Raw genomic sequence first — 24,604 nt, 5'->3', positions numbered from 1 at the left:
TTGCGAACGTTGCTTTCTCCCCTCCATTTTACACCTATCCTATACCTACGGTAGATAGAGAGTAGGTGGCAATTTATTCAAACGAAGTTCCTTAACCGTAACTATCCATAGCACAAATCGTCACTAGCATCGGCAGGAGATAAATATTAGGTATATTCCCCGACTATATCCCCTGAAAAGGTATATAATTATCGTGTCTACCGGCTAAGGCACTGAAACAAGGAATAGAAGAAGTTCACCCCCATTTATTTTTTTACAAACATTATTTGGATATTATTTGTGAAAAAATGTGGGTGAAGATAATTTTTTATCCTTTCCCCAGGGCGAAATTTGCCCATGCTAGCCGTGCAGTACAAATAACATAACTTCTTAAATAACATATTTGTTCTTTCATACCTGGTCTCCCCTACCTATAAAGCCAGATCATTTGCGGCTGTTTGTCCTACACACAACACTACATACACCTAATTTTTCCTGTAAATGTCTTCGTGTAGTGTTTATAAAAAAAACAGCCGCGGACGATCTGACAGAAGGTACGCCCATGCCAACGAGGCAATAAGAATCCTCTCTGGCGCAACGGTGAGCGCTGTGAATTTGACTAGCAGGTCCCGGATTCGATTTCCGGCAGGAGCAATTAATTTCTGAATTTTCTCTGGTCTGTACTGGTGGGAGTTTTTGGCCGTGGCTAGTTACCGCCCTACCGACAAAGACGTGCCGCTAAGCGATTTAGTGTTTCGGTGCGATTTCGCGTAGAAACCGATTAGGGGTATGACTACCATACTACCGAACAGGTTAGCCCGCTTTTTAACACCTAACACCAGCAGAGATTGCAGTCAAGGGCTAACTTGTAGTAAGATAAAAATAAAAGAAACTAATCATGCACCGAAATGGCCGCCAACTCCCCAGCTATACGTAATTGACTTCCAACATAAGTGGGTACTATAAAGTTGTTTGTTAAGGAAGCAATTTCGCTAATTTAATGGAAAACGATTCCTTGTTTGTTGGAATCGTTAAAATTGGCTGCGGAATGGAAAATATAACATTATCTTTGAACACGTGCAAAGCGTACCTAATATTGCCAATATTAGAAACATTAAAACGCTTTTTTTTTTGTTTGAATTTTCTCTGCTCTGATCTCGTGGGAGGCTTTGGCCGTGGCTAGTTTCCGCCCTACATGCCGCTAAGCGATTCAGTGTTCCGGTGCGATGCCGTGTAGAAACCTATTAGGGGTATGATGACTACCGTACTTTCTTTATGTTTCTGTTTTTATTTTATTTTGTATATGTTAATGTTGTGGTATACGAATAAAGAGTTTAATAATAAATAGTACCATATTCCCTAAAAGGTTAGCCCGCTACCATCTTAGAATGCATCTACACTTACCACCAAGTGAGATTGCAGTCAAGGGCTAACTTGTAGTGGAATTTAAAAACAAAAAAAAAACTAAAATGTGATTTTTTCCTTTTTGTGACTAATTTCGGCTACGTAGCAGCCTACGCCTCAGGATGGTCACAGGGCGGGCTTTGCAGGACGTGTTCCAAATATTGGATAGGAGCAGGCGTTACTTTGCGGAAATCCATAATATATTATGAAAATTAAGCTTAATTTGCTATACTCTGCGAACAGCAGGAGAATCTGTATAGTGTAATTTATAGTTTCTTCAATCCTTATACTCCACACCAAACAGAGCTTCGGCAATGTACCTTCTACGCACGTTTCGCTCCGAAACCGGAGAATCTTCAGATGTTGACTTTAAAATGAATAATTGTTAAGGGACGTGTTCCACGCATGCCCTAAGTGTGACTCTGATTATAGGCCTGGAGTTCCACTTACTTTTTTTATTTCACTACAATCTAGCCGTTCTCTAGTCTGGTCTGGCGGGTGGCAAAGACATGCCGCTAGGCGATTTAGCGTTCCGGTACGATGTCGCGTAGAAACTGATTAGGCCTATGGGTTGTAATATAACTGCACCCTAACAGCGGTGATAACCTTTAGGTTAGGACTACGGCTTCACTTTAGGGTAACAGAGTTCGAATCACAGCACGCACCTCTAACTTTTTTAAGCAATTAAAATATTAAAATATGTGCGTTTTTAGCAATTAAAATATCACTGGCTTTAACGGTGAAGGAAAACATCGTTAGGAAACCTGCATGCCTGAAAGTTCTCCATAGTGTTCTCAAAGGTGTGTGGAGTCCATCAACCCACACTTGGTCAGCGGTATAAACCCTACTCAAACTTTTTGTGGGCAAAATGAAACAAAAAAAAATTGAAAATTTATATATTACTAGATGTTGCCCGCGACTTCGTCTGCGTTTGATTTTGTTTTTTGATGTGGCATTGGCATTCAATTGGCATTCAAGTATTCAGTATCGCTAAGCCTTAAATGAGGGGTTTGCTGCTGTCCGCTGAGGAGTTCTGTCCTCTATCTTAAACAACATTAATCAGATCTACACAAAGTTTTGGCAAAATTAAACACATATTATAACCAAAAATTATAATTTGTCGGAGTTATGGTGTAAAATCGTCAAACACTTTCATCCCCTCTCCCAAAGGAACCGAGCTTGATATCGGGATAAAAAGTATCCTATATTACTTCTAACACTTCCAAAAATATGTGTAATAAATTTAATGAGGATCGGTTAAGTAGTTTTTGTGTGAAAGTGTAACAAACAAACTTACATTGACATTTATAATATTAGTAGGGATAGGGATGTTGAAGTACTTTTGATTCTGTCTTGTTTTTCTTTTATGACAAATAACGCATTTTTTCATTTTTCTTTTTTCATTGTGGGAGGAGGCCCGTGCCCAGTTATGGGCCGGTAAGAGTTTATGATGATGACATCCTAACTAAGGTTAGCCCGCTACCATCTTAGACTGCATCTACTCTAATCACTTACCACCAGGTGAAATTGCAGCCAAGGGTTATCTCACTCAACAATTCAGTGGATAACACGATGTACATACTCAATATAGGATAGGTATAAGGGCAAGGAATTAGTGTTTCAAATAAAAAACGAGATTAAAAAGTCATTTATCTTAATTTATTTATTGTTTAATTTCACATACGCGTCACTTAAAACTAAAGTCACTGCACTCTTCCAGTCACACCACAAAAACTTCACTATGGCTTTACAGTTCAATCTAAAGCTGGTCGCACATTACTTCACGAGCCGTAACCATGCAACGCAATTGTCAGGATATACGAAAGACGTTCAGAACCCATGGTATAGTAAAAGGTTTCAATAGGACTTGTTTAGGTAATTCCTCAGACCGGTTAGTGTAAAACTTGTGAACATAATTAAATGATAGCAGTTTAGAACTTAAGAAGGCTGGCTTTGAGAATATTGACAGAGTTGAATGACCGCTAGTGTTCGATATTGCAATCAATGAGCATATTTTCCAATTTTCACTGAGCCTATTTACACATGTAAAAATTATGAAAACGGTTCAACCTAAATAAATAACGGTAATATGGAAGCTGGTTTTCAAGTTAATTTCAACAAACGTGACGTCGTAATCTTTCCATAGAGTAATAATGAACTACGTATTAGAGCAGGGCACATGGGTCTTACTACCACTGCATTATTATTTCAAACCAAGTTTCATCTGTAAAAACCTTGACGTTCCTCGAATAAGTATTATTAGTCTTACCAAAAGCATCCACTGTTAAAATAATACTGCGTTAAGCGATAGTAGTAAACACCCTGATTATCACCTAGTGACTGTGATCACTATAGTGACAGTCTTAACCACAAATTGTGACGCGGTTTATTATATCGGTGTAAAAATCTATATGAAATTAAGATATCAATACCATATAAAAAAAAGATCTGTAATGTGAAGTATAGATGCACTGTGTAATTTATAATAATATCACACAATAATGCATTTATTTAGATTTTCTTGAATGATTCGTAGTCTTCGGTACGCGGGAATGCATTTCTAGATTAATTTATTTAAAGTGACACTACACCATAAAGCGTCTCGCAAGGTGCTTTGCGTTCTTCTCTTATACGTAGACATTAGAACATTACTTACTTACTCTCTCTTTCTCTATCTCTCTTATTTATCTCTATTCGTTGATCCCAGTGTAGTTTAATTCGCGAGCGTACAAAAGTTATACCAGGGGTGCAGAACGTCGCGGAGGTAGCCACTACTTGGGCTTGGTCTCCTGGTCGGTGACGTAGCGGATGTACACGATGTCCTCAGGCTTGGGCTCCTCGACCTGCGAGTCGTCGAGCTGCGAGCACGCGATAGCAAGCGCCGAGCCATCATGCGAGAAACAGAGGGACGACACCGCCGTGTTGTACCTACAAGTACAAAACGATCAGTCACAGACTATTTATTACCTGTGTGACGGTCACAGATAATGAATTCTGTTTTCTTCAACAACAGAATAAATTCACGATTTGAACAACAGCTTTTCATTTATAATAAACAATTTACAACAAAAATATTAATAAATGGCAGTGGGGTGACGGCAGATCAGAATATTAAATTACCACCCCCCCCTCTTCGCCCCATAGGTGTCGTACGCGATGACCGAGGGAATATAACCGAGAACGGACAGCATCCACTCTGCTACTATTCAAAAATATCTCTATTCAAGTAGGCCATAGATGACACTGATGATGCGTACATGACATAAATTATTTGTCCATGGTAGTGAGATGGTGGCGATAACCGTATTCGTAAACTTAAAACTAAAGCTGCGAGGGTTCCAAACGCGCCCTCGTCTAAAAATCCCAAAACAACCTTAGCTAGGTGTTGTTTTTTGCCATCACCATCTCACATTGTTATTTAAATTATTAGAAGAGCAAACTGTTTAAAGATATAATTTACACCCAAGCTTTTTTATTAATTACATAGTCCTTTATACGACTTTTCTGTAAGCTTACGTTTAATATAAACTTTGAACTTTGAAAGAGACATCTCCATGTTTGTCAGAGACGTCAAAGGGTAGTTTATTCTAAAATTGAATTATTAATTTTATGTAACCTAGTATATTGCACTGCAAGTTTATTCTTATTATCTTATATCTTATGTGCAAATTATTCCAGTCACATTCTTCTACATTTAGAAATATTTATATGAACTTTTTTATACATTTCAAATATGGATTGATGATATACTGTCATTATTTTATCATCTTTAAGTTTATATCTCAATGACTCTAGGACCCATTTAGTATATCGCGCGAGCATCCCTCTTCCCTTAGCTCCCTCAGCACGAGAGCAGTGAAAATATCAGCAGCATCATCCCATAATAAACTTCCATATGACATAATGCTGTAAACTAAAATAGACTAGCCTAGCAGTTTTTATGTCCTTCATATCGTATCCTCTTTACTGCAGGAGAACTGAGCCTGTTCAATAAATTATTTATTATCTACTGTCTAATCACCAACCATGTCAGCGTAGTGATTATGGACAAACTCTCCCATTGAGATAGGCTTTTAGTCCAGCATTGGACTGTCACTGGTTATTGATGAAGTAATAAAAACATTTTTTTAGATCCATATTTTACTAAACAAACAACTTAGACCTATGTTTGTTCCTAAGAACCTTAAAACCTACTTTCGCCCACTAGCACTGACAAGTCTACAAGCCAACAATATTACATATTGACGGCCGACTGGTGCAGTGGACAGCAACCCTGCTTTCTGAGTCTTGTGTGATGAACATGATTGTTTTTCAGTGTCTGGGTGTTTATCTGTATATTATAAGTATTTATGTTCATAATAATATTCAACAGCTATCTTAGTACCCATAACACAAGTTACGCTTACTTTGGGGCTAGGTGACCATGTGTGTATTGTCACAGTATATTTATTTATTTATTTATTTATTAATAATTTGACAAATGAAATATCGAAAATTATCAAATTATTACCACTATAATAATATTTTCATCACTATAATCATATTATTAGCATGGACATATTGTACCCATTTTTCTTTTTAAAAAAATCAGAATGAATGGTTATGGAAAGACAGATCATGACGATTCAATTGATTACAATGTTATTCTAAAACATGTACTACGATTTTTAAAATGAATACCTGTGGAACTGACAGAGCCTCTTCTTGTTGAACCCATCCCAAATGTTGACATACCCATCTGAGCCGCCGGTGGCAAATGTATTGTACACAGAGTGGAAACTTATAGCGTTCACTGGGAAGATCTTCTCTAAGCCTGGAAACAAATAAATAATATGTTTGCAAGAAAAACATATTCAGTGCTCAAAAAAGCATCTTAATTGGCCCAAGTGTATTTTAGGAAACTTAATATTTTATTGGTGGTTTTGAATCAAAACTTTTGATAGCAATGTTTTTAAATACCAGCCTAAAGATTGTCTGATAGAAGATATAATATTATGATAGTTCTTTAGCAAAAAGACTATCTTTATGGAACTACATTGAGTCAAGTTGTGTTCAACTTTCTGTACAGTACAAAATAGCACAACACAACACAACACAAAATGACATCCTTTATATTCCATATTTTATTCAGAAGCAAGAGTAAGAACTAATTTTTTTTTTATTTAAAGGTAAGTTACATACCACCTTCTTTTATCCTGTGACACTTAAAGGCATATTTCTTTTTCTGAACTTCTGGATTGCTATCTAGATATTCCACAGCCACTCTACCCTCTATCGAACTTAGCACATATCCTTGTTTGTTAGGAAATACTCGGATGCACCTAGTCTGGTACTTTAGGGAGGACTCTCTCCGCTGATTTACATGTCCCATGTTGCGGACGTCCCACACGAAGATCTTGCGACCAGATGTGCCTACTACAAATTTTTCTCCAACTATACTCATTGTATATACCTGGAACAACATAATACACAATGTAGATAATATTTTTACCTACTTGATAATTATAGCTCTACTCTTCACACTACTTACTCTTTCATTCCCCTGGTTATAAGTTCCAACACAGTTAGGCACTCTGCTGTCCCACATCTTGACGGTGCCATCCCAGCTGCCCGTCAGCACTGCGTTAACTTCGCTAGCAAACTCCACACATCTGATAGCACCTTTATGTTCTCCTAGTATTGTCTCGTTTGTTGCGTTCAGGTCATACATTTTGAGTGTCTGGTCTAAACCACCACTATAGGAGTGGACTGCATCCTGTAAACAGTAAGCACATTATAAATAAATATAATATGACAAGACACACATTCCCATCTAGCACCAAAGTAAGCCTAGCTTGTGTCATGGGTACTAGGATTATTGTTGAGTATTTTTACGAATAATATACATAATAAACCCCCAGACACTAAAAAAGATGTAGTGACTGCAGTATCATTGAATCAGTTCAAGAATAGACTGGACAAACATCAAAATGACAAAGAGCACAAGAAATGATATAGACGCATCAGCAAAAGCTTTTTAGTCTATTATATAATAAAGATAATAATTATCACAGGAACTTGTTGAACTTGAATGAAACCAGTTTGCATGCTATGCATTCTTATAACTAGCTTTTTCTTATAACTAGCTTTGTGGGTGAAATTTTTGTTTACTGCTTGCTTATAAAACCGAGGCAAAGCTCAGCAGTTTGAATATTTAAATTTTAAATAGCAGTAAGCAGTAGTTACAATATCACTGTACAAGGAAGAGGTATCTGTGTTGCTGACAGCCTAGTTTTGGTACTTAGAAGCTACGTAGGTCCCTTACTACTGAGGCCAGTAAGGGTTCTTTCGTTGCCACAAGGTTTCTGCTCAATTACTATGCTAGACAACTTTGTTAGACCTATGTATGACTAAACTTACTCTGTGTCTGTTCTATATTGTCTTCAAACCAGTTCTTATGTAACTAATATTGTAATTGATGGACTGATGTTAATGATGATGTGTAAATAGGATGTTTGTTACTCAATCAGACATTCATAATTTCTTGGATTACAAGATTGAATACTTACAAACAGGAATGAATTATAGGCATTATTTCTAGTCTTGTACATTTATTTTAGTAGGTCTGTGTAGTTGTCTAAACGATTTAAGGTTAGAAAAGCGCGGTAATAATAAACAAAGTCTTACCCTAAAGCAAACATCAAGCACCGGCAGTTCATGGCTGTATTTGTGTCTCTCGATGTTGGCTGAAACATCGTATAGCCTCACAGAACAGTCCCATGATGATACTAGAAGAAACTGATTTGATTTTGGGGCAAATTTCACACTCGAAATCGCATCTTCCGGAAGGCTCTTAAGTTTAAATTCTGTGCGGGACTCCGCCACCCGCGTTACTGTCATTGTGGAAGCAATTTTGTTGGTTATTTAAAAGTAATTAAAAATTATAAGCTCCGCTATGTTTTCACTGAAAAACGTAAATAAAATCAACAATACTGTATGCCATCACAAAAATTCACCCAATTTTTTACCACTTTTACCACTGGTCTGCTTTGACTTTTAAGTTTCACCACAGATTGTAATTTTTAACAAAACACTTTACTAACTGTCGTCTGTGGCACTTGCTTTTAGTCTTATCTATAAATTATTCATTTATTTTATCACATATTAAATCCAATCCAAATAGGTCCAGTGTCTAAGAATCAGAACCATACTTTAAAACTTTGCTTGATAAATTACCGATACCTAAGCCCATGTCAATGACGAAATTATTACAAAAAACGTCCATCTTAGTCTGAAGATCAAATTAATAGTGATTGTATACTCATTGATTATATTCACAGACAATTCGGTCAATTTTTAATTCGTTTACGAAATGAACGCCACTGAAATCAAATTGATTAACTAAAATACTATGATTACTTTTGTCGTAAATCAAAATAGCAAAAGTTAAATCGTAAATTTTTATTTTATTTGGTACTTCTTTTAAACAGTACATATTTTTATTCAAGGACAAGTGTTATTTGATTACTGAACGCAACCGTACAATTGTCATGTTTGTGATGAGGTGTGAAAAGATCTTAGTATTGCTGAAATGAAATGAAATCACGTAAATCGCAAGTTTAATAGTGTTTTGTGATGTTAAATTAGTGCTTTTAAGATAAGTGCAACAAATCTACGAATACAATACAACAGTGCCTCAATATAAATGATATCTAATCACTACGAAACCACCGCGCAGCCAAGTCGAATCCGATTGGACCGAATGGAGTGATCAAATATAAACTAACGATGCAAACCAATCTGAAAACTAAAGAGATGTTTATAGTCAGAGCGTTGGAAAAAATACTAGCCGATAAGGACATCAAAAGATCATATCACAGCCAGTTGAAAAAGTCCTGTGAAGTGGCCCTAGGTAAAACACCATTTTGACACTTCATTGTAGAGATAACAGCTAAGTGTCGATATATTTATATGGCTACGATTTCACTAATTAAATTATGCTACAAAATTAAACGAGTTTTTTATAACATCACATGTAAAATGTGACTGGTAAGCAACCTTGGCCATTGAGTTGAGAGACCTGCTGTGTAACTATTATCTGTGATGTTTTGCATAATAATCCCACACCAATAAATTTTCGATAATAAAGTGCCCATGGATGTCTTAAGTCAAACATAACATCTAGTTTTTCTCTGATATCTTAATAATCTTATGCCTTACAATAAATACAAATAGATTATGAAATCAAAGTAGAAAGCAAGGACATTTACATAATTTTCAATGAATATGGCAAGAATAATTAAATGTTAAATGAGTTACCTAATGTTTTTGATGATTTAAACATTTTTTTAAAAAATCAATACATTGTTTCAGAGGAAATAAAAGCAGAACTTAAAAATGGAGGTCAAGTTGAATCACCGGAGAGTCCATCATCGGGCACTCTCCCACTTCCTAAGAATGACGCTTCTAACATCATCAAGGCTGAAAAATACTTCCTTCCATTTGAACTGGCCTGCCAGAGCAAAGCGTCCAGGATAGTTGTTACAGCTTTAGATTGCCTACAGAAACTCATAGCTTATGGTCATCTCACTGGAAAAATTCTTGATTCAACTACTCCCAGAAAACTGTTAATTGATAGGATTGTTGAAACAATTTGCAGTTGTTTCAATGGACCACAGACTGACGAAGGAGTACAACTACAAATAATTAAAGCTCTTCTCACTGTCATAACAAGTCAACATGTTGAAGTCCATGAAGGTACTGTACTACTTGCAGTTCGTACTTGTTACAACATTTACTTGGCTAGTAAAAATCTTATCAACCAAACAACAGCAAGAGCCACTCTCACACAGATGCTAAATGTGATTTTCACAAAAATGGAAAACCAGGCAATAGAAACTGAACAACAACAACTGAACAGTCACCTACCTGAACATCACCATAGAATACCCAATGGCACTTTAACCACAGAGGATGGAGCAACTCCAACAAATAAGGAAACAACTAGACATGAAGAAGTTGATGAAGTTTTGGAAGCCAAAATGATAGCTAAGCAAATAGTTGACTCTGTTATAGATAATGCAATTATTATTGCTTCAAAGAAAAATTCTGAAGAATACAGTCAAAATGGTCCTGACAATATTGAAAATCCATCAGATAATGGTAGTATTTCTCAGGAAAGCAATGGACAAGCAAATACTGAATCATCTATGACTAGGATCCCATCACAAGAAAGTGTTGATGTTGCATCAGAAAATGACAACTCAGTGACTGCTAAGTTTACACATGTCTTACAAAAGGATGCATTCCTAGTCTTCAGGGCTCTATGTAAATTGTCCATGAAGCCTTTACCTGATGGTACGCCTGACCCTAAATCACATGAATTGAGATCTAAAATTCTGTCTTTACATCTACTTCTTTCTATCCTACAAAATGCAGGCCCAGTGTTTAGAAACAATGAGATGTTCATAACTGCTATCAAGCAATACCTTTGTGTTGCATTATCAAAGAATGGTGTCAGCTCAGTGCCTGAAGTATTTGAACTGTCGTTAGCCATCTTTTTGGCCTTGCTACAAAACTTTAAGGCACATCTCAAAAAACAAATTGAGGTATTCTTCAAGGAAATTTTCATGAACATTTTGGAAACCTCAAGTTCCTCATTTGAGCATAAGTGGATGGTGATTCAAGCTTTGACAAGAATATGTGGAGATGCCCAGAGTGTTGTGGATATTTATGTAAACTATGATTGTGATTTGTCAGCTGCTAACTTGTTCCAAAGGCTTGTTAATGATGTGTCTAAAATTGCCCAAGGAAGGCAAGCTTTGGAATTAGGAGCCACACCTAACCAAGAAAAATCTATGAGAATTAGAGGCCTTGAATGCCTGGTGTCAATATTAAAATGTATGGTAGAATGGAGTAAGGAGTTGTACATCAATCCAAATATGCAAACTACATTAGGTGAGAGACCAGTAAAAGAAGATACAGACCATCAAAGCATCAAATCCCATGGAGGTTCAAGCCTTAGCTTGGTTTCTACAGGATCTAGTAATATTGGTAATAGAGAAACCCTAGATTCACCTGAACAGTTTGAAGTTTTGAAGCAACAAAAAGAAGTGTGGGAAACAGGTATTGATCTCTTTAACAGAAAGCCAAAGAAAGGAGTAACGTTTTTGCAAGACCAAGGATTACTAGGAACATCTACAAAGGAAATAGCTGAATGGTTGATAACAGATGAAAGAATAGATAAAATATTTATTGGTGAATATTTAGGTGAAAATGATGATCATTCAAAAGAAGTCATGTATGCTTACGTTGATTCAATGAACTTCTCTAATATGGATATTGTTGCTGCTTTACGACATTTTCTAGAAGGTTTCCGATTACCAGGCGAAGCTCAGAAAATTGATAGACTAATGGAAAAGTTTGCCGCTCGCTATTGTGAATGTAATCCTACTAACACATTATTCACAAGTGCAGACACAGTATATGTATTAGCATTTTCAATAATAATGCTTACAACTGATTTGCATTCACCACAAGTAAAGAATAAAATGACAAAGGAACAATACATCAAACTGAATAGTGGCATAAGTGACAATAACGATCTTCCGCGTGAGTACTTATCACAGATTTACGATGAAATAGCTGGCCATGAAATTAAAATGAAAAACACATCTAAACCTGGAAAACACATGATCGCTAATGAAAAGAAACGCAAGTTTATTTGGAATATGGAAATGGAACAAATATCTACTGCTGCTAAGAATTTGATGGAATCGGTATCACACGTTCAAACACCCTTTACTACCGCAAAGCATGTTGAACATGTGCGACCCATGTTTAAAATGGCCTGGACACCATTCCTTGCTGCATTCTCTGTAGGGCTTCAAGACTGTGATGACCCCGAAATTGCCTCCTTATGTCTAGATGGTATTAGATGTGCTATTCGCATTGCATGCATTTTTCACATGTCACTTGAAAGAGATGCGTATGTCCAAGCCTTAGCAAGATTCACTTTGTTGACTGCAAACTCGCCTATCACAGAAATGAAGGCCAAAAACATTGATACAATCAAAACCTTGATAACTGTGGCACATACTGATGGAAACTATCTAGGATACAGTTGGTTGGATGTGGTAAAGTGCATTTCGCAGCTAGAACTAGCGCAACTAATCGGAACTGGTGTGCGACCACAATTCTTATCGGGGTCGGGGATCAAACCGCAACCAGATGCACTAAAATTCAGCCTAATGGCGTTGGATCCAAGCGTAAAAGAACACATTGGCGAAACGAGTTCACAGAGTGTGGTAGTGGCAGTAGATAGAATATTTACGGGATCTACTAGGCTTGACGGAGATGCAATTGTTGACTTTGTGAAAGCTTTATGTCAAGTATCATTAGACGAGCTGAGCCATCCTACAAATCCTCGAATGTTTTCCTTACAAAAGATTGTTGAGATCTCATACTACAACATGGGACGTATCAGATTGCAATGGTCTCGTATTTGGCAAGTGCTTGGGGACCACTTCAATAAAGTTGGCTGTAGTAGCAATGAGGATATCGCATTTTTTGCAGTGGATTCTTTGAGACAGTTGTCTATGAAATTTATAGAAAAAGGTGAATTCGCTAATTTCAAATTCCAAAAAGATTTCTTAAGACCATTCGAGCACATAATGAAGAAAAACAGCTCGCCGACAATACGAGACATGGTTGTCCGCTGTATTGCACAGATGGTAAACTCTCAAGCGCCAAACATAAAATCTGGGTGGAAGAATATATTTTCGGTATTTCATCTGGCAGCCAGCGATCAAGACGAAGCAATCGTCGACTTAGCATTCCAGACTACAGGCAAGATTATAACAGAGCTGTATGATAAACAATTCCCAGCAATGATAGATTCATTCCAAGATGCCGTTAAATGTCTATCTGAATTCGCATGCAACGCTAAATTCCCTGACACGTCAATGGAAGCGATAAGGCTGGTTAGATCTTGCGCAACAGCTGTGGGCACGTCGCCACACCTGTTCGCGGAACACGCTGGGCTCGAAGGAGAGCCGGGTGCACTCGAGGAAGACAGGGTGTGGTTGCGAGGATGGTTCCCACTTCTGTTTTCACTTTCCTGTGTCGTGAGCCGTTGCAAGCTCGACGTCCGAACGCGGGGATTAACTGTCCTCTTTGAGATTATTAAAACGCACGGCGATTCATTCCGTCCCCATTGGTGGAGAGATTTATTTAATATACTGTTTAGAATATTTGACAATATGAAATTACCTGAGCATCAGTTGGAAAAAAACGAATGGATGACTACGACATGCAATCACGCTTTGTATGCTATCGTAGATGTCTTCACGCAATACTTTGACATTCTCGGCTCTCTTCTTCTGGAACAATTGTATTCGCAGTTGCATTGGTGCGTTCAGCAAGATAACGAACAACTAGCGAGATCCGGTACTAACTGTTTGGAAAATCTAGTCATATCCAACGGAACCAAATTCGGTGAAGAAACTTGGAGTAAAACTTGCCAGATTATGTTGGATATATTTAACAGTACGTTGCCTACTACCTTACTTACGTGGAAACCCGACGAAAACGAAGACGGGGAAACACCTCACGTGCGTCACGGAATTCTCAAAAAACCACAAGGTGGCGACGAAATTAAATCGTCTAATCGTATTTTCAACAGTCTTTTGATTAAATGCGTAGTTCAACTAGAACTTATACAAACTATTGACAATATTGTGTTTTATCCTGCCACATCCAGAAAGGAAGACGCGGAAACATTGGCTTTGGCCGCCGCAGAATTGACTGGTGGCACTCCTGGTACAGAACAAGAATGTCAGCGTGAAGAGCAAGGCATGTATAGGTTACTGAGCTCACCCCATTTGCTGCGACTCGTGGAATGCTTGATGTGCAGTCATCGGTTCGCGAAGACGTTCAACACTAATAATACCCAGAGAAATGTGCTCTGGAAAGCTAACTTCAAAGGGTCTGTGAAGCCCAACATGTTGAAACAGGAGACCCAGTCACTGGCGTGTGTGCTCCGGATATTGTTCAAGATGTACAGTGACGAGGCTCGCCGGAGCCACTGGCCGGCTGTGCAGAAGAGTCTGATAACCATATCCTGCGAGGCTCTCGAATATTTCGGTTCGTTGACGAACGAAGCTCACAGGGATGCGTGGACATCGATACTACTACTCATCCTAACGAGAATCCTCAAAATGCCCGACGAAAGAGTAAGTATTTTTTATTTTCCTTTTCACCCCACTACAGAAGAGTTGTTTAGTACTGAGTGGAATTTAAGAGACCATGTATTTCCGTACCTATTTGTTTATTATTACTTTTGTGGGGCTTTTTATTATTACTTTTGAAATCTCAATGAGTACTTCTTGTGCATCCAAAACTTATTTACGATTACGTCACAGTTTCACAATCTATTATCGAGACTCAGGTACCTGTTCTCTTATCACAAATTCTACTAATCGCTTAACATTATTTTATTGAGAAAACATGTTTTCTATTAATGTGTATCTAGTAAAGTGAAAATGCTGAACTGATTTCATTTACCTAACATTAATCCTTGAAAGTTTTGATAATACCTGTGAGGCAAACAAGCCAAGATAAAAGCTTTTCAAACATACAGTAACATCTACTTACCTAATATAGATAGCTCGTTTTCCTGTGACGTCTTTTCTAATGCAATGCGCACGCGCAACGGAAGCTAAGTTTAGTATTCTATGCCAAACCTACGGCTATCTGAGGAAAAAGATTATAAATTCGACGCTAAGCCATGCTCTAGCCACTATTACCATATAATTATTATCTGTATGCGAATTGCGTCCGATAAGATGCTCATAATAGTGCTATTTAGTTAAATACCGGAATATAATTATGAATAAGGATATTGTACCGCGCACATAATTAGCCTTTATAGGATAGTTGACTAATTCTTAATAATTTTAATAATAATTTTTCTTAGTGTCCATGTGTTATTCAAAAAATAATTTATTTCAAGTACCCGTTCATCAAGCTAGTTACAGATTGGGTTATATAGCACTTATGCTAGATTAACCTCATCACGCTTATCCCAGTAACGTATAAGAAACCGCAGGGTGCGGCTAGTTTTATTCAGTATAATATAATACTATAGGTTTGTGGTAATTTTACCTTAATAAAAATCATAACATTTTAACTTATGTTGCGATTAGATAAGGAATGGAATTCTTAGGTTTTAAGTTGTTGCTTCTATAGCTTGAGTGTGTGAAGGATTTGATCCATAATAGGTAAATTAGTAGGTACCGATTTACTTAGCAATATTATCACTGTCTGGTAACACCAACTGAACCAATAACGGAATAAAATGTCACGAATTCAAATTCATCTTCGATCATTCCTATAAATACAGTTTCATGATATTTTTTTTACTGTTTTGAAACGTATCCGTGATATACACGCGCGAGGGAGAGCGTTATGCTGATTGCCGTAATGGCGTTCGTGTGTCCCACACTAGCCTCGTGACATCACAGGAGAGCAGGTTAAGAAGACTTCGGGCTAAGGAGGAACTTTGTTCTTGATTATGTCGCAAAATTAAAGCAAATTTTTCTCATATTTTTCAGAGATCATTTTCACCTTTAAATAATAACAGTCGACCTGACTCCATCAATTCAACTGTATTTACCGTGTCAATTACTATTTTTCCAGTTTGCGGCGCACGTATCGAGCTACTACCCGATGCTCTGCGAAATCACCTGTTTCGACCTAAAACCCGAGCTTCGATCGGTCTTGAGACGCGTCTTTATACGCATCGGACCCGTCTTCAATATTATATCTAACACGCAATAAATTGCTTATCGGTTTACAAAAAAAATGGCCTTATAGTTGAGTAGGTTAAAGTATGACTTTGATGTTAATAAATAATAATTAACTGCCGGAAATAAAGACGAATCAGCCTCTACGGGAACTAATACAATAAACTGTTGTTACTTGTACAGAGTAAGTGAAGGCACGACGACAGCGTCCGCAGTGGCGTGATATACGCACGCAGCAGACCTTTTGCGTCCTAGCTGTGACCAATCACGACAATCGCTCAAACCGGCGCGTCTTGTAATTGGTCGTTAATATACACGCCAGCGCGGACGCTTATGGAAGCCTCTGTTTGCATGCCTTAGTCACATAGTTGTTAGTTCGGTTATACACAAATTTTAAACAATACTTAATTGCCAGGTAACTAGTGCATTAACCACAATTCTCTAGATTGACTATTACACTAGTCCGCTAATGGTTAATATACGTAATAAACTGCGCTGGTTGCAAATGTGATAATCACAAGTTTTCCACCATAAAAAGGTATGAAAGGCCTTTAGAGCTCTAAAAGTCTAAACTGAACTAAATTGGCAGGTTTAAGACCTATCTTTTTCGTTCCATATGTTACCTGTGGAAGAGAATAGCTGTAATGATAGATGTCGTAAAGTGCCGACAACAATGCATTCTGATCATTGAATCGTTGCCTAGTGTACACAAATCCCAGCCTTTTCCACGTAGTACATGATTAAAAGGGTGACATTTCTAGTCTACTTGCCCGAAGTTAATAAATAATCGATTTAATCCAAAATCTTCAGATGACACTTTGAGTTAAGTGCTATTACAAGCTAGCACAAGATAATGCTAAGCTATTCTTTTATAGCAGAACAAGTTTGCACTACTTGATGCAATCTGAAATGTTTTTATTATTATTAATTTCGGACGTTTGTTTAGTGTAGAGATTTGTGTACAACCGCATTGGCGCCATTTGTGTAGATTTATTTAAAGAAAAAAATCCCTTAAAGTAAACTAATAGGTCCAAAAGATGCGTAAAATTCTTTCTCTCTATTCTTTGTGGAAAAGGACTGCACTATTTTAATACTTGCCACTAGTGCTTAGCGAGCTGTGTAGAACAAGGTGTACAAAGCGTAAGGATGAACACTACTAGGTCTTCCTAGGATAAAACGCCTTCCTAGTAACTTAAACCGAATGAGCCTTTGTACTGTACTGAGGTATAAAATAATTCCGTTCGAACATTGAAAAGCAAATTAATTGTTTAAGCAGTCGTAAAAGGGACTCGATTTTGACGGTCCAAGTGTGGTTTAAATGTCCCCATTACTTTTAAGATGCTTCTCATAATTCAGTGGTCAGTCCCCGTGGAGAGGAATGTCTGTCTGTAGTTTATGAAACTGTTTTGATACCTAGTTATATGCAGATTCATACACTACGTAATCTACACTCGTATCATAAAACTCCTAACTTTTTTGATTTTGTCATAAGAAAAGTTTATTGAAATAAATCTAATTTTTCGGGATGCAATGTACTTTGTAATTGCTTTTTTATTGATAAAGAATTATTTTTGTTATGAATACATTTGTAATTTCCACATCCCACTAGCTCTAAAACATGCTGAACATTGCAATGTTTGCTTTTTCTGGATTTAATCTGAACTTGAAAAAAAAATTAGCTAGCTTTGTCTGTACCTAACTTAGATCTCTTGTTGCACAAACATTTTATTATTTACATAGTTATTAGAGAATTACGATATTGAAATATGACAATATTCATTATTTAATTCAGAATCGTAAATTTAAAGATACAAGTGTAGATAAAAAATAAAAAGCATTCGTTAATTTCGTAAATAATAATTGTAATGTAATGACAGCAATCAGTACTTCACTAGTATTAAAAGTGATCTATTAAACTTAGGATGTAGCACATAGTCTTATTGTCTAATTTATATAAATTATTTGATTATCAAAGTTAAAAAATTAAATTGTATAATAATAAAAAAATCCTAGGATGTTGTACCTATAAATTATAGTTTATTCTGTATATTTGAAGTTTTTACAATATTTGGGAGGCTGAATTCACTCTCTGCTGCTCGCTTTCCCTCTTGTTTCTAGCTAGACTGATACAAACTGTGATTGTGATGTTTTTCACAGCTTTCCGTGTTTTCATTTCCATTATCCTATTGAGTGATTTCAGAACTCGCAAGCAAACTGATTATATTGTCACTTATAAATAAAATAATACATTTAGTAAATGTTTATAATTTATATCATAACCCGATCTTCAAATGCTTTTTCAAGCGATGCAATGTCCCAAATGACTAGTTGGCCATCAAGGCCTGAGGTGCTTAGCTTGACCGCATCTGCTTTTGTTCCTTTATAAAGGTTAATACATGTTATCGCATTCTGGTGTATGGAGTCCAACAAGGTATCGCTAGTTTCAATCCGGGCGTGACGATCTAATGATTGGAATTTTTTCATAGCAGACAACCCACCTGACTCCTTTCTCTGGGTATTATCTAGCTTGGCAACAAATTTAATTTCATCCCCTTCATGGCAGTAGAGTAATGGAATGCAGCTATGACCTGCCACTATCAGGTTATTATTTGAAATCCAAATACATCCCAAGAATGGCAGATATTCAGTCTTAAGTTTCATGACTGCTTTCCCTTGTGCAGCATCTGCTATGTTGATCGAGCTATCGTGGCCCACCCAAGCAACTTTATTCCCATCCGCAGAAAATGATACACTATGCACCCAACCACTTCCAGTCGAGCGAAACTCTGCTAAAAGTTGCCCCAAAGGTAACTTAGATCCCCATACATTAGGTCCTGGTTGATCCTCAATATCTTTTATATATGCAGAAAAAACGCGCACTTTAAAATCGGTTGATCCCGCAACAAGTAAAATGTTGTTTGGATGCCAGTCCAGGGAAGTTACAGTTGAACGTATAGGTTTCTTAATATGCTTGGAGACCCACCAATTGTTTTCCTTCTCAAAGTAACAAATAGAGATTAAACGGGCACCTGAGCCAACAGCAAACTTGTTTTCCATAGGTGACCATTTTACACAAGTTGCTGCACGATTAATACGTAGTAGCACAAGTGTTGTTGACCATTTGCCATCTTCACCTTGAGTCCAAACATATGCGTTACGATCTACTGAACAGGTAACAATTCGGTTAGTATTGGGCGCCCAGTCGATTCCCATAACTCTCATATCATGTTCAACAAGGTTATTGGTCTGCTTCCATTCACTACCCTCCTTTTGGTATATATGGACTTCATTATTGTTGGGAGAGAAGGCAATTTCTGAAATAAGTAAAAGTTGATTTAACTAATAGCCTATAAAATAACATTTTTACAGCTGAATTCTACATTCAAGATATTTCAGTTTATAGCAGATAATGTGTGAACAACAGATGTGTGTAGATTGGCTCCATTGAAAACTATTGAAAGATAAAACTTGCTTGTGGAGGTGCAGCCAAATTTATGATAAAACTAATACAAGCAGAGAACCAGTTTTTCTTATTGATAAAGTCAACCTATCACTATATGTGGCTTTCCAGAAGCCAAGGCAGAAAATCATACAGCACATCAGTGATCAGCCATGGAGATCAATAAAAATTCCTTGTTTTTAAAAACTAAAAATAAAATATTCTTCGAGTATTATCATTCAGCCAGTGAAACAAATGCTTAAACTTTATGAGTTGTAAGTTATTTGTGAAAATACTAAGTATGTACTGCAAGGTACTGAGCCAGTTTTACATTGCCCTATTATCATTCCAATAGATAAAACATGATTTAAGTCTAATCACACCCCTTTATTTATAATTTGACTAGTTGCTACATTTTCATTTCACTCTTTCTCCCAAGATTGGTCATCGAGTATTCTAACCTTGCACCATTCTATGATAAGCTGTCAATCCTGTTGAGGACACCTTACATGTAATTAAGCCCCCACACACAAATATTAGAGCTACATGGTGAGCCTGAGCTCTAAGTCCCACACTCCTCCAAGAGAAGTCTCTGCCCAGTAAATACACTAAAATACACAATACACTAAAAGGCTTGTGATACTGAGTTGCTACGCATAGAGTACTTTATGTACAATCTTAAAATGCAAAACGTTCCAACTATGTGATTGCTCTACCCAGTTGTTTTTAGAGATGATAAAATACTGTACTCACGATTTCTCTCCTTGTTCCACGCATGACAAGTTATCGGGGCGCATGAGTCACCGAACGTTAAAGTTTGAGACATTTTGCCTGAAAAGATTAACACAAGATTATTTAAATTAGGATAATGCACTGATTAAAATCGATAGTTATCAAGAATTACCTGGTCAAAGGTTTTAAAGCAGTAAACAGTTAAATCACGGGAGGCGGGGATGGTATGAGGAATTCGCGGACTCTGGGCAGTCTACGCGAATCTCTGCAAACAAAAACAATGTTTCATTCAATTCACGATTATTTCTCTGAATAATAAGTAGGTTCATAATTTATTTTACTATATTTACCGAATATCGAGTAACGACCACAAAAAATCTAAGAACACAGAAAAATCTACGAGAAATGAATCACAGTGACACTGACAAATGCCAAAGCACCATGACAGAGAAAGAATGCCATAAGGATCATAGAGTGATTACCGATTACCGTCATTCCATTGTTCATATCCTCATTGCTTATGGTTTTTTAATTTAGGTAAAAAATTATCAATATTTATATTTCATGCCAAATAATTATCCATTGTAACATACTAAATCAATATCAAATACCCATGTAATCAAAAATCAGAACTAATGTAATCTCTGCTTTATCTGGTGCATCGTTTCTATATTGTCTGTGCTCAGTGAATCGTTAGACCAAGATTGTTCTGTGGTGCTGAGTGCGGTGCGTAAACAAATCTTTATTCTGTCTGACTCCTGTGGAAATTTGGTATCATTAGGGAATTGTCAGGAAATATATTTTTTCTGATTTTTACTAACGAAAAGTGTAAATAATTAAAATTTTAACTGCATTATGTCTGGTCGAGGTATACATCTGTTATTATTATAACTTACGGTCTTTTCCTGAGAGAATACTAATAAAAAAATTAATTATTGCCTAGGTAAATATCGCGGCAACCGGCATCGCAACAATCATCAAACTTTATCGAGCGTAGCTAAAGAAGCGGCTACGTCCTTGCCCGCAGACAGTCCTGTACTGGCTTTGTTCAAGAATGCGGCTTTAAAGCTAAACGACCGACAGGACAGATATGAAAGACTAGTAAAGTTGTCCAGAGATATTACTATTGAAAGCAAGAGGATAATTTTTCTTTTACACTCGGCTATCACGTAAGTTCAGATGAAAATCTACAGCAAGATAAACTTCCAGTCCTACAAATCCATATTAAATAGACATTTACTGATTTGTTTTCAATTTATGATTAGCATTATAGGGTATTATTGACAGATTCTTTTGAAAATTAAAAATTTTATTATCTACTTTCCAGTCAAGAATCAACAGAAAAATCTGTAAAAGATGCAAAAGAGAGACTTAAAAAACTGGTTGATGGCCCAATCAGAAGCATTGGCCTGGAATTAGAAAACAGTCCAGCGTACTTGTATTCCCGAGCAGTTACTGCAGGTTTCCAGGAATTTATAGAGGCTAGAACCTTCTGTTCCCTCATGGAGAGCAAAGTTATTATCTCATATCCTGATGTACAGAAGGAATTTCAGTATGATGTTAAAGATGAAGGTGGTGAGTAATCATTTGTCAAAAATAATTCGGAATCACAGAATCAAGAACAAACAGAAACTGTGTCCACAACTAATATTGAAGCATCAAAAACCACTCCCCTTTATTAGTGTTTCTTGAACAATCAGTTAGTCATTTCATACCATTTAGCAGTTGACAGTATTTATTTTACTGTCTTTTATAGTTCTAAACGTTAACCATAAAATGGGAAACAGTTTGCAGCTAGCAACAAAGTGTTACATGCACAGGGCTTTTTCACCATTTTAGGACACAATGCACTGCATACAACAGTGGCTGAATGAGGATTCTCTGTGCTTAATTCTGTGTTCAGTATATAGTTAAGTTTACTTTTTTTATAAAATTGCAATATAAAATATTATTTATATAATCTTCTTTATAAATGACTTGTCTTTAACTTGAATGACTATTAGTGGCAGCCCAAATTGATTATGCAGGTGAAATAAGTTTAACTTAAGTCAGTCATAAGATGTGTTAGCAGTTTTGGACTATATCTTTTCTGTATGCCTATGACTAACCAGTCAGTCTTACTGCCCTATTCAATAACTTTTCTAATGTGTTGCTTACTTCTCATCAACATACATAACACATACTTTGAAAATGGTGGTTGAACTACTTCAATTTATGGAGAGATCCAAGTAACAAAGTAGAGATAAGAAGTGCTTATTATATCTCCATCTGGATAAGTGTGTTATGGGATTCTTCTTAGATCATGGTAAATTAGGAACTCTCAGCTTTAGTTTTAAGTTTACAAATGTACCTTGTACAAATTTGGTACATATGCATCAAAAAAGTATTTAAGTAAAGAAATAATTGATTTTGAACTTATAATTTAAATAATAATGTATAGTCACATGTTCTCCACAAACCAGCATTGGAGGAGGATCATGGGTCTATGCTTCAAATCCCTCTCTCCCACGAGAGAGTAGGACAAGGTTTAAAATGATGATGAATCACAGGTTCACTACCAAACCTAGTCAACAAGCATTGGTTGTAAGCTACATTCACCTGGGTGTCTCAAAGCCTGTGCCAGCAGTCATTGGCGTGCATAGAGGGTAGGCACAGGGGATATGCAGATGATTTAAAATGAGGAAAATCTCCAGTACAAGTTATAAAAAATTAAGGATAGGCATTTCTAAAAAGCCTTTAAAAAGCCTATTATTTATATCATCTGCATACACTGTGCATACCCTCTATGCACACCACTGCCAGCAATGCCACTATCTAGTTCTACAATTGGAACAAATTGGCTCATTAGGACCTATCAGACCCAAATTTAAGGGCTCCCCCTAGACAGTAAAAGCTTCAGTTTTTTTTACTTTTGTTTTTATATTTTCTGGTATGATGTATAGAAACATGGAGAGTATGATTTATAATAATGCTGCTTCCAGCATAACAGATTGGCATGGTGAGATTTCTGTCAAGCGGCAATAAAGATTTGTTTGTTTAAGGTGAAAACGACAGGACAGTGGTGACATTTCTACCGCATACAGATTATATGCTTGGCTTAGCGGACTTGACTGGAGAGCTGATGAGGAAAGCTATTAACAGCATATCCAGTGGGGACAGTCATGAATGCTTCCACGCTTGTCAAGTGGTGAGGGAGCTGTATACAGGATCTTTAGGTAATATATTTTTTTTTTTGAGGTCACAGTGAGGTATGGGGACATGGCTGTAAAATTGACCCACATGCAGTCACGCAAAACGGCATGACGCACTCTTATGCTGCCAAGTTTTTTATCATTATTATTATCTGATCATGGCTGGGAAAGCCGGTGGCCGACATCTGCTTTCCCAGCCATAATCATGTTAAGTCACAAAAGAAAAATGGATATCTTAAAACCTTTTTCTTTTTTCTGCAATTAGTTTTCTTGCGGTTTTGTAAACAGCAAAAAAAAAAACCAAGTGCAGCAAAAGAGTTTTAAGACAATAAGTGAGACTTATAAGACCGCACAACCCACCACAGTGCCACGAAAGACTATAGTTATTTTTTTCTGCACTCGGTTATTTTGTTTTTACGCGGTCTTGTTGGACCATTTATAAGTACACAGCGCTCTCGCAAATTAGTCGAATTTATATAGGAGTTCGACATTTTGATGTGAAACATCTATAGGCGGAGGGTAAACCTGATTGTTGGCGTGGCGACACAGGCCGTGGCGCCGCTTCGCCACGCTATATGATTTAATTTTTTTAAAAAAAGGAGTGGGTATCCATTATGTTGTTATTTTTTTTATTTGTGGAACAAATTTGTTATGCTTTATTTTTTCATTATGCAACATCTGCAATAACTTACAGAAAACAATTTCGATGTATCACATCTGCCAGGCGTCCCATGACGGTTCACCCTTTTTTTTAATCAAGAATTTTTTATCGTGTAGGCCTATTCGGCATGGGCAAGGAGCTCGCGCGCAAGATGTCGGTGACGCGCAACAACCTGGCCAAGGTGGAGGCGGCGGTGTACGCACTGCGCGTGCGCGGCGGCGAGGCGCCCGCCACGCTTCTGCTGGCGCCCAAGCCCGACTGGGAGGCGGACCAGCGCTCCGACGACGAGGGCTACTACTGAATACACCTTCTATACTTATAGGTCTTGCGTTTTATTTGAAAACCAGCTTTGCAGGGTCCCCATTGTCGACAAGGATCCGCTTATATAAGAGCTATTTTATTAGCTGCAAACTAT

At 37.0% G+C, this 24,604-nt stretch overlaps 4 protein-coding genes across 5 annotated transcripts; 2 read left to right on the top strand and 2 right to left on the bottom strand.

Moving 5' to 3' along the window:
• Window positions 1-3,026: 3,026 nt before the first annotated feature.
• Window positions 3,027-8,436, bottom strand: LOC120630528 (mitotic checkpoint protein BUB3). The gene is made up of 5 exons (XM_039899778.1): window positions 8,050-8,436; window positions 6,914-7,138; window positions 6,565-6,835; window positions 6,064-6,196; window positions 3,027-4,311 (listed from the first exon to the last, which is right to left on the bottom strand). Exons 1-5 carry the CDS (start codon window positions 8,260-8,262, stop codon window positions 4,155-4,157), a joined length of 999 nt encoding a protein of 332 aa, XP_039755712.1. The 5' UTR covers window positions 8,263-8,436; the 3' UTR covers window positions 3,027-4,154.
• Window positions 8,437-8,915: 479 nt separating this feature from the next.
• LOC120630555 (brefeldin A-inhibited guanine nucleotide-exchange protein 1) lies at window positions 8,916-18,002 on the top strand. Its single transcript, XM_039899810.1, has 3 exons — window positions 8,916-9,274; window positions 9,736-14,594; window positions 16,060-18,002. Exons 1-3 carry the CDS (start codon window positions 9,151-9,153, stop codon window positions 16,198-16,200), a joined length of 5,124 nt encoding a protein of 1,707 aa, XP_039755744.1. The 5' UTR covers window positions 8,916-9,150; the 3' UTR covers window positions 16,201-18,002.
• Window positions 18,003-18,053: 51 nt separating this feature from the next.
• LOC120630557 (actin-related protein 2/3 complex subunit 1A-B) lies at window positions 18,054-20,774 on the bottom strand. 2 transcript variants are annotated; one of them, XM_039899812.1, is made up of 4 exons: window positions 20,688-20,774; window positions 20,510-20,602; window positions 20,359-20,451; window positions 18,054-19,480 (listed from the first exon to the last, which is right to left on the bottom strand). In XM_039899812.1, exons 3-4 carry the CDS (start codon window positions 20,429-20,431, stop codon window positions 18,435-18,437), a joined length of 1,119 nt encoding a protein of 372 aa, XP_039755746.1. In that variant the 5' UTR covers window positions 20,432-20,451; window positions 20,510-20,602; window positions 20,688-20,774; the 3' UTR covers window positions 18,054-18,434. The 2 variants fall into 2 exon arrangements, with proteins under 2 accessions (XP_039755746.1, XP_039755745.1); XM_039899811.1 differs by having other exon boundaries at window positions 18,062-19,480; window positions 20,359-20,436.
• A 271-nt stretch (window positions 20,775-21,045) lies between these two features.
• Window positions 21,046-24,510, top strand: LOC120630259 (translin-associated protein X). Its single transcript, XM_039899414.1, has 5 exons — window positions 21,046-21,205; window positions 21,281-21,506; window positions 21,665-21,912; window positions 23,379-23,552; window positions 24,306-24,510. Exons 1-5 carry the CDS (start codon window positions 21,193-21,195, stop codon window positions 24,488-24,490), a joined length of 846 nt encoding a protein of 281 aa, XP_039755348.1. The 5' UTR covers window positions 21,046-21,192; the 3' UTR covers window positions 24,491-24,510.
• The last annotated feature ends 94 nt before the right edge of the window (window positions 24,511-24,604 follow it).

The sequence above is a fragment of the Pararge aegeria genome, chromosome 16 (genome assembly GCF_905163445.1).
Source record: "Pararge aegeria chromosome 16, ilParAegt1.1, whole genome shotgun sequence".
Taxonomy (NCBI): Eukaryota; Metazoa; Arthropoda; class Insecta; order Lepidoptera; family Nymphalidae; genus Pararge; species Pararge aegeria.
This window is presented reverse-complemented; position numbering and strand designations above follow the sequence as displayed.

Bases quoted from the DNA above. Each gene is read 5' to 3' on its own strand.
- LOC120630557 (XM_039899812.1), bottom strand. From the start codon at position 20,431: ATGTCTCAAACTTTAACGTTCGGTGACTCATGCGCCCCGATAACTTGT. The intron at 19,481-20,358 runs GTGAGTACAGTA...TACTTATTTCAG, and splicing joins GTGGAACAAGGAGAGAAATC to AAATTGCCTTCTCTCCCAAC.
- LOC120630555 (XM_039899810.1), top strand. From the start codon at position 9,151: ATGCAAACCAATCTGAAAACTAAAGAGATGTTTATAGTCAGAGCGTTG. The intron at 9,275-9,735 runs GTAAAACACCAT...ACATTGTTTCAG, and splicing joins GTCCTGTGAAGTGGCCCTAG to AGGAAATAAAAGCAGAACTT. The intron at 14,595-16,059 runs GTAAGTATTTTT...CTATTTTTCCAG, and splicing joins TCAAAATGCCCGACGAAAGA to TTTGCGGCGCACGTATCGAG.
- LOC120630528 (XM_039899778.1), bottom strand. From the start codon at position 8,262: ATGACAGTAACGCGGGTGGCGGAGTCCCGCACAGAATTTAAACTTAAG. The intron at 7,139-8,049 runs GTAAGACTTTGT...TACTGTTTACAG, and splicing joins TGCTTGATGTTTGCTTTAGG to GATGCAGTCCACTCCTATAG. The intron at 6,197-6,564 runs GTATGTAACTTA...ATTTGTTTCCAG, and splicing joins TCACAGGATAAAAGAAGGTG to GCTTAGAGAAGATCTTCCCA.
- LOC120630259 (XM_039899414.1), top strand. The intron at 21,913-23,378 runs GTGAGTAATCAT...TGTTTGTTTAAG, and splicing joins TGATGTTAAAGATGAAGGTG to GTGAAAACGACAGGACAGTG. The intron at 23,553-24,305 runs GTAATATATTTT...TTTATCGTGTAG, and splicing joins GCTGTATACAGGATCTTTAG to GCCTATTCGGCATGGGCAAG.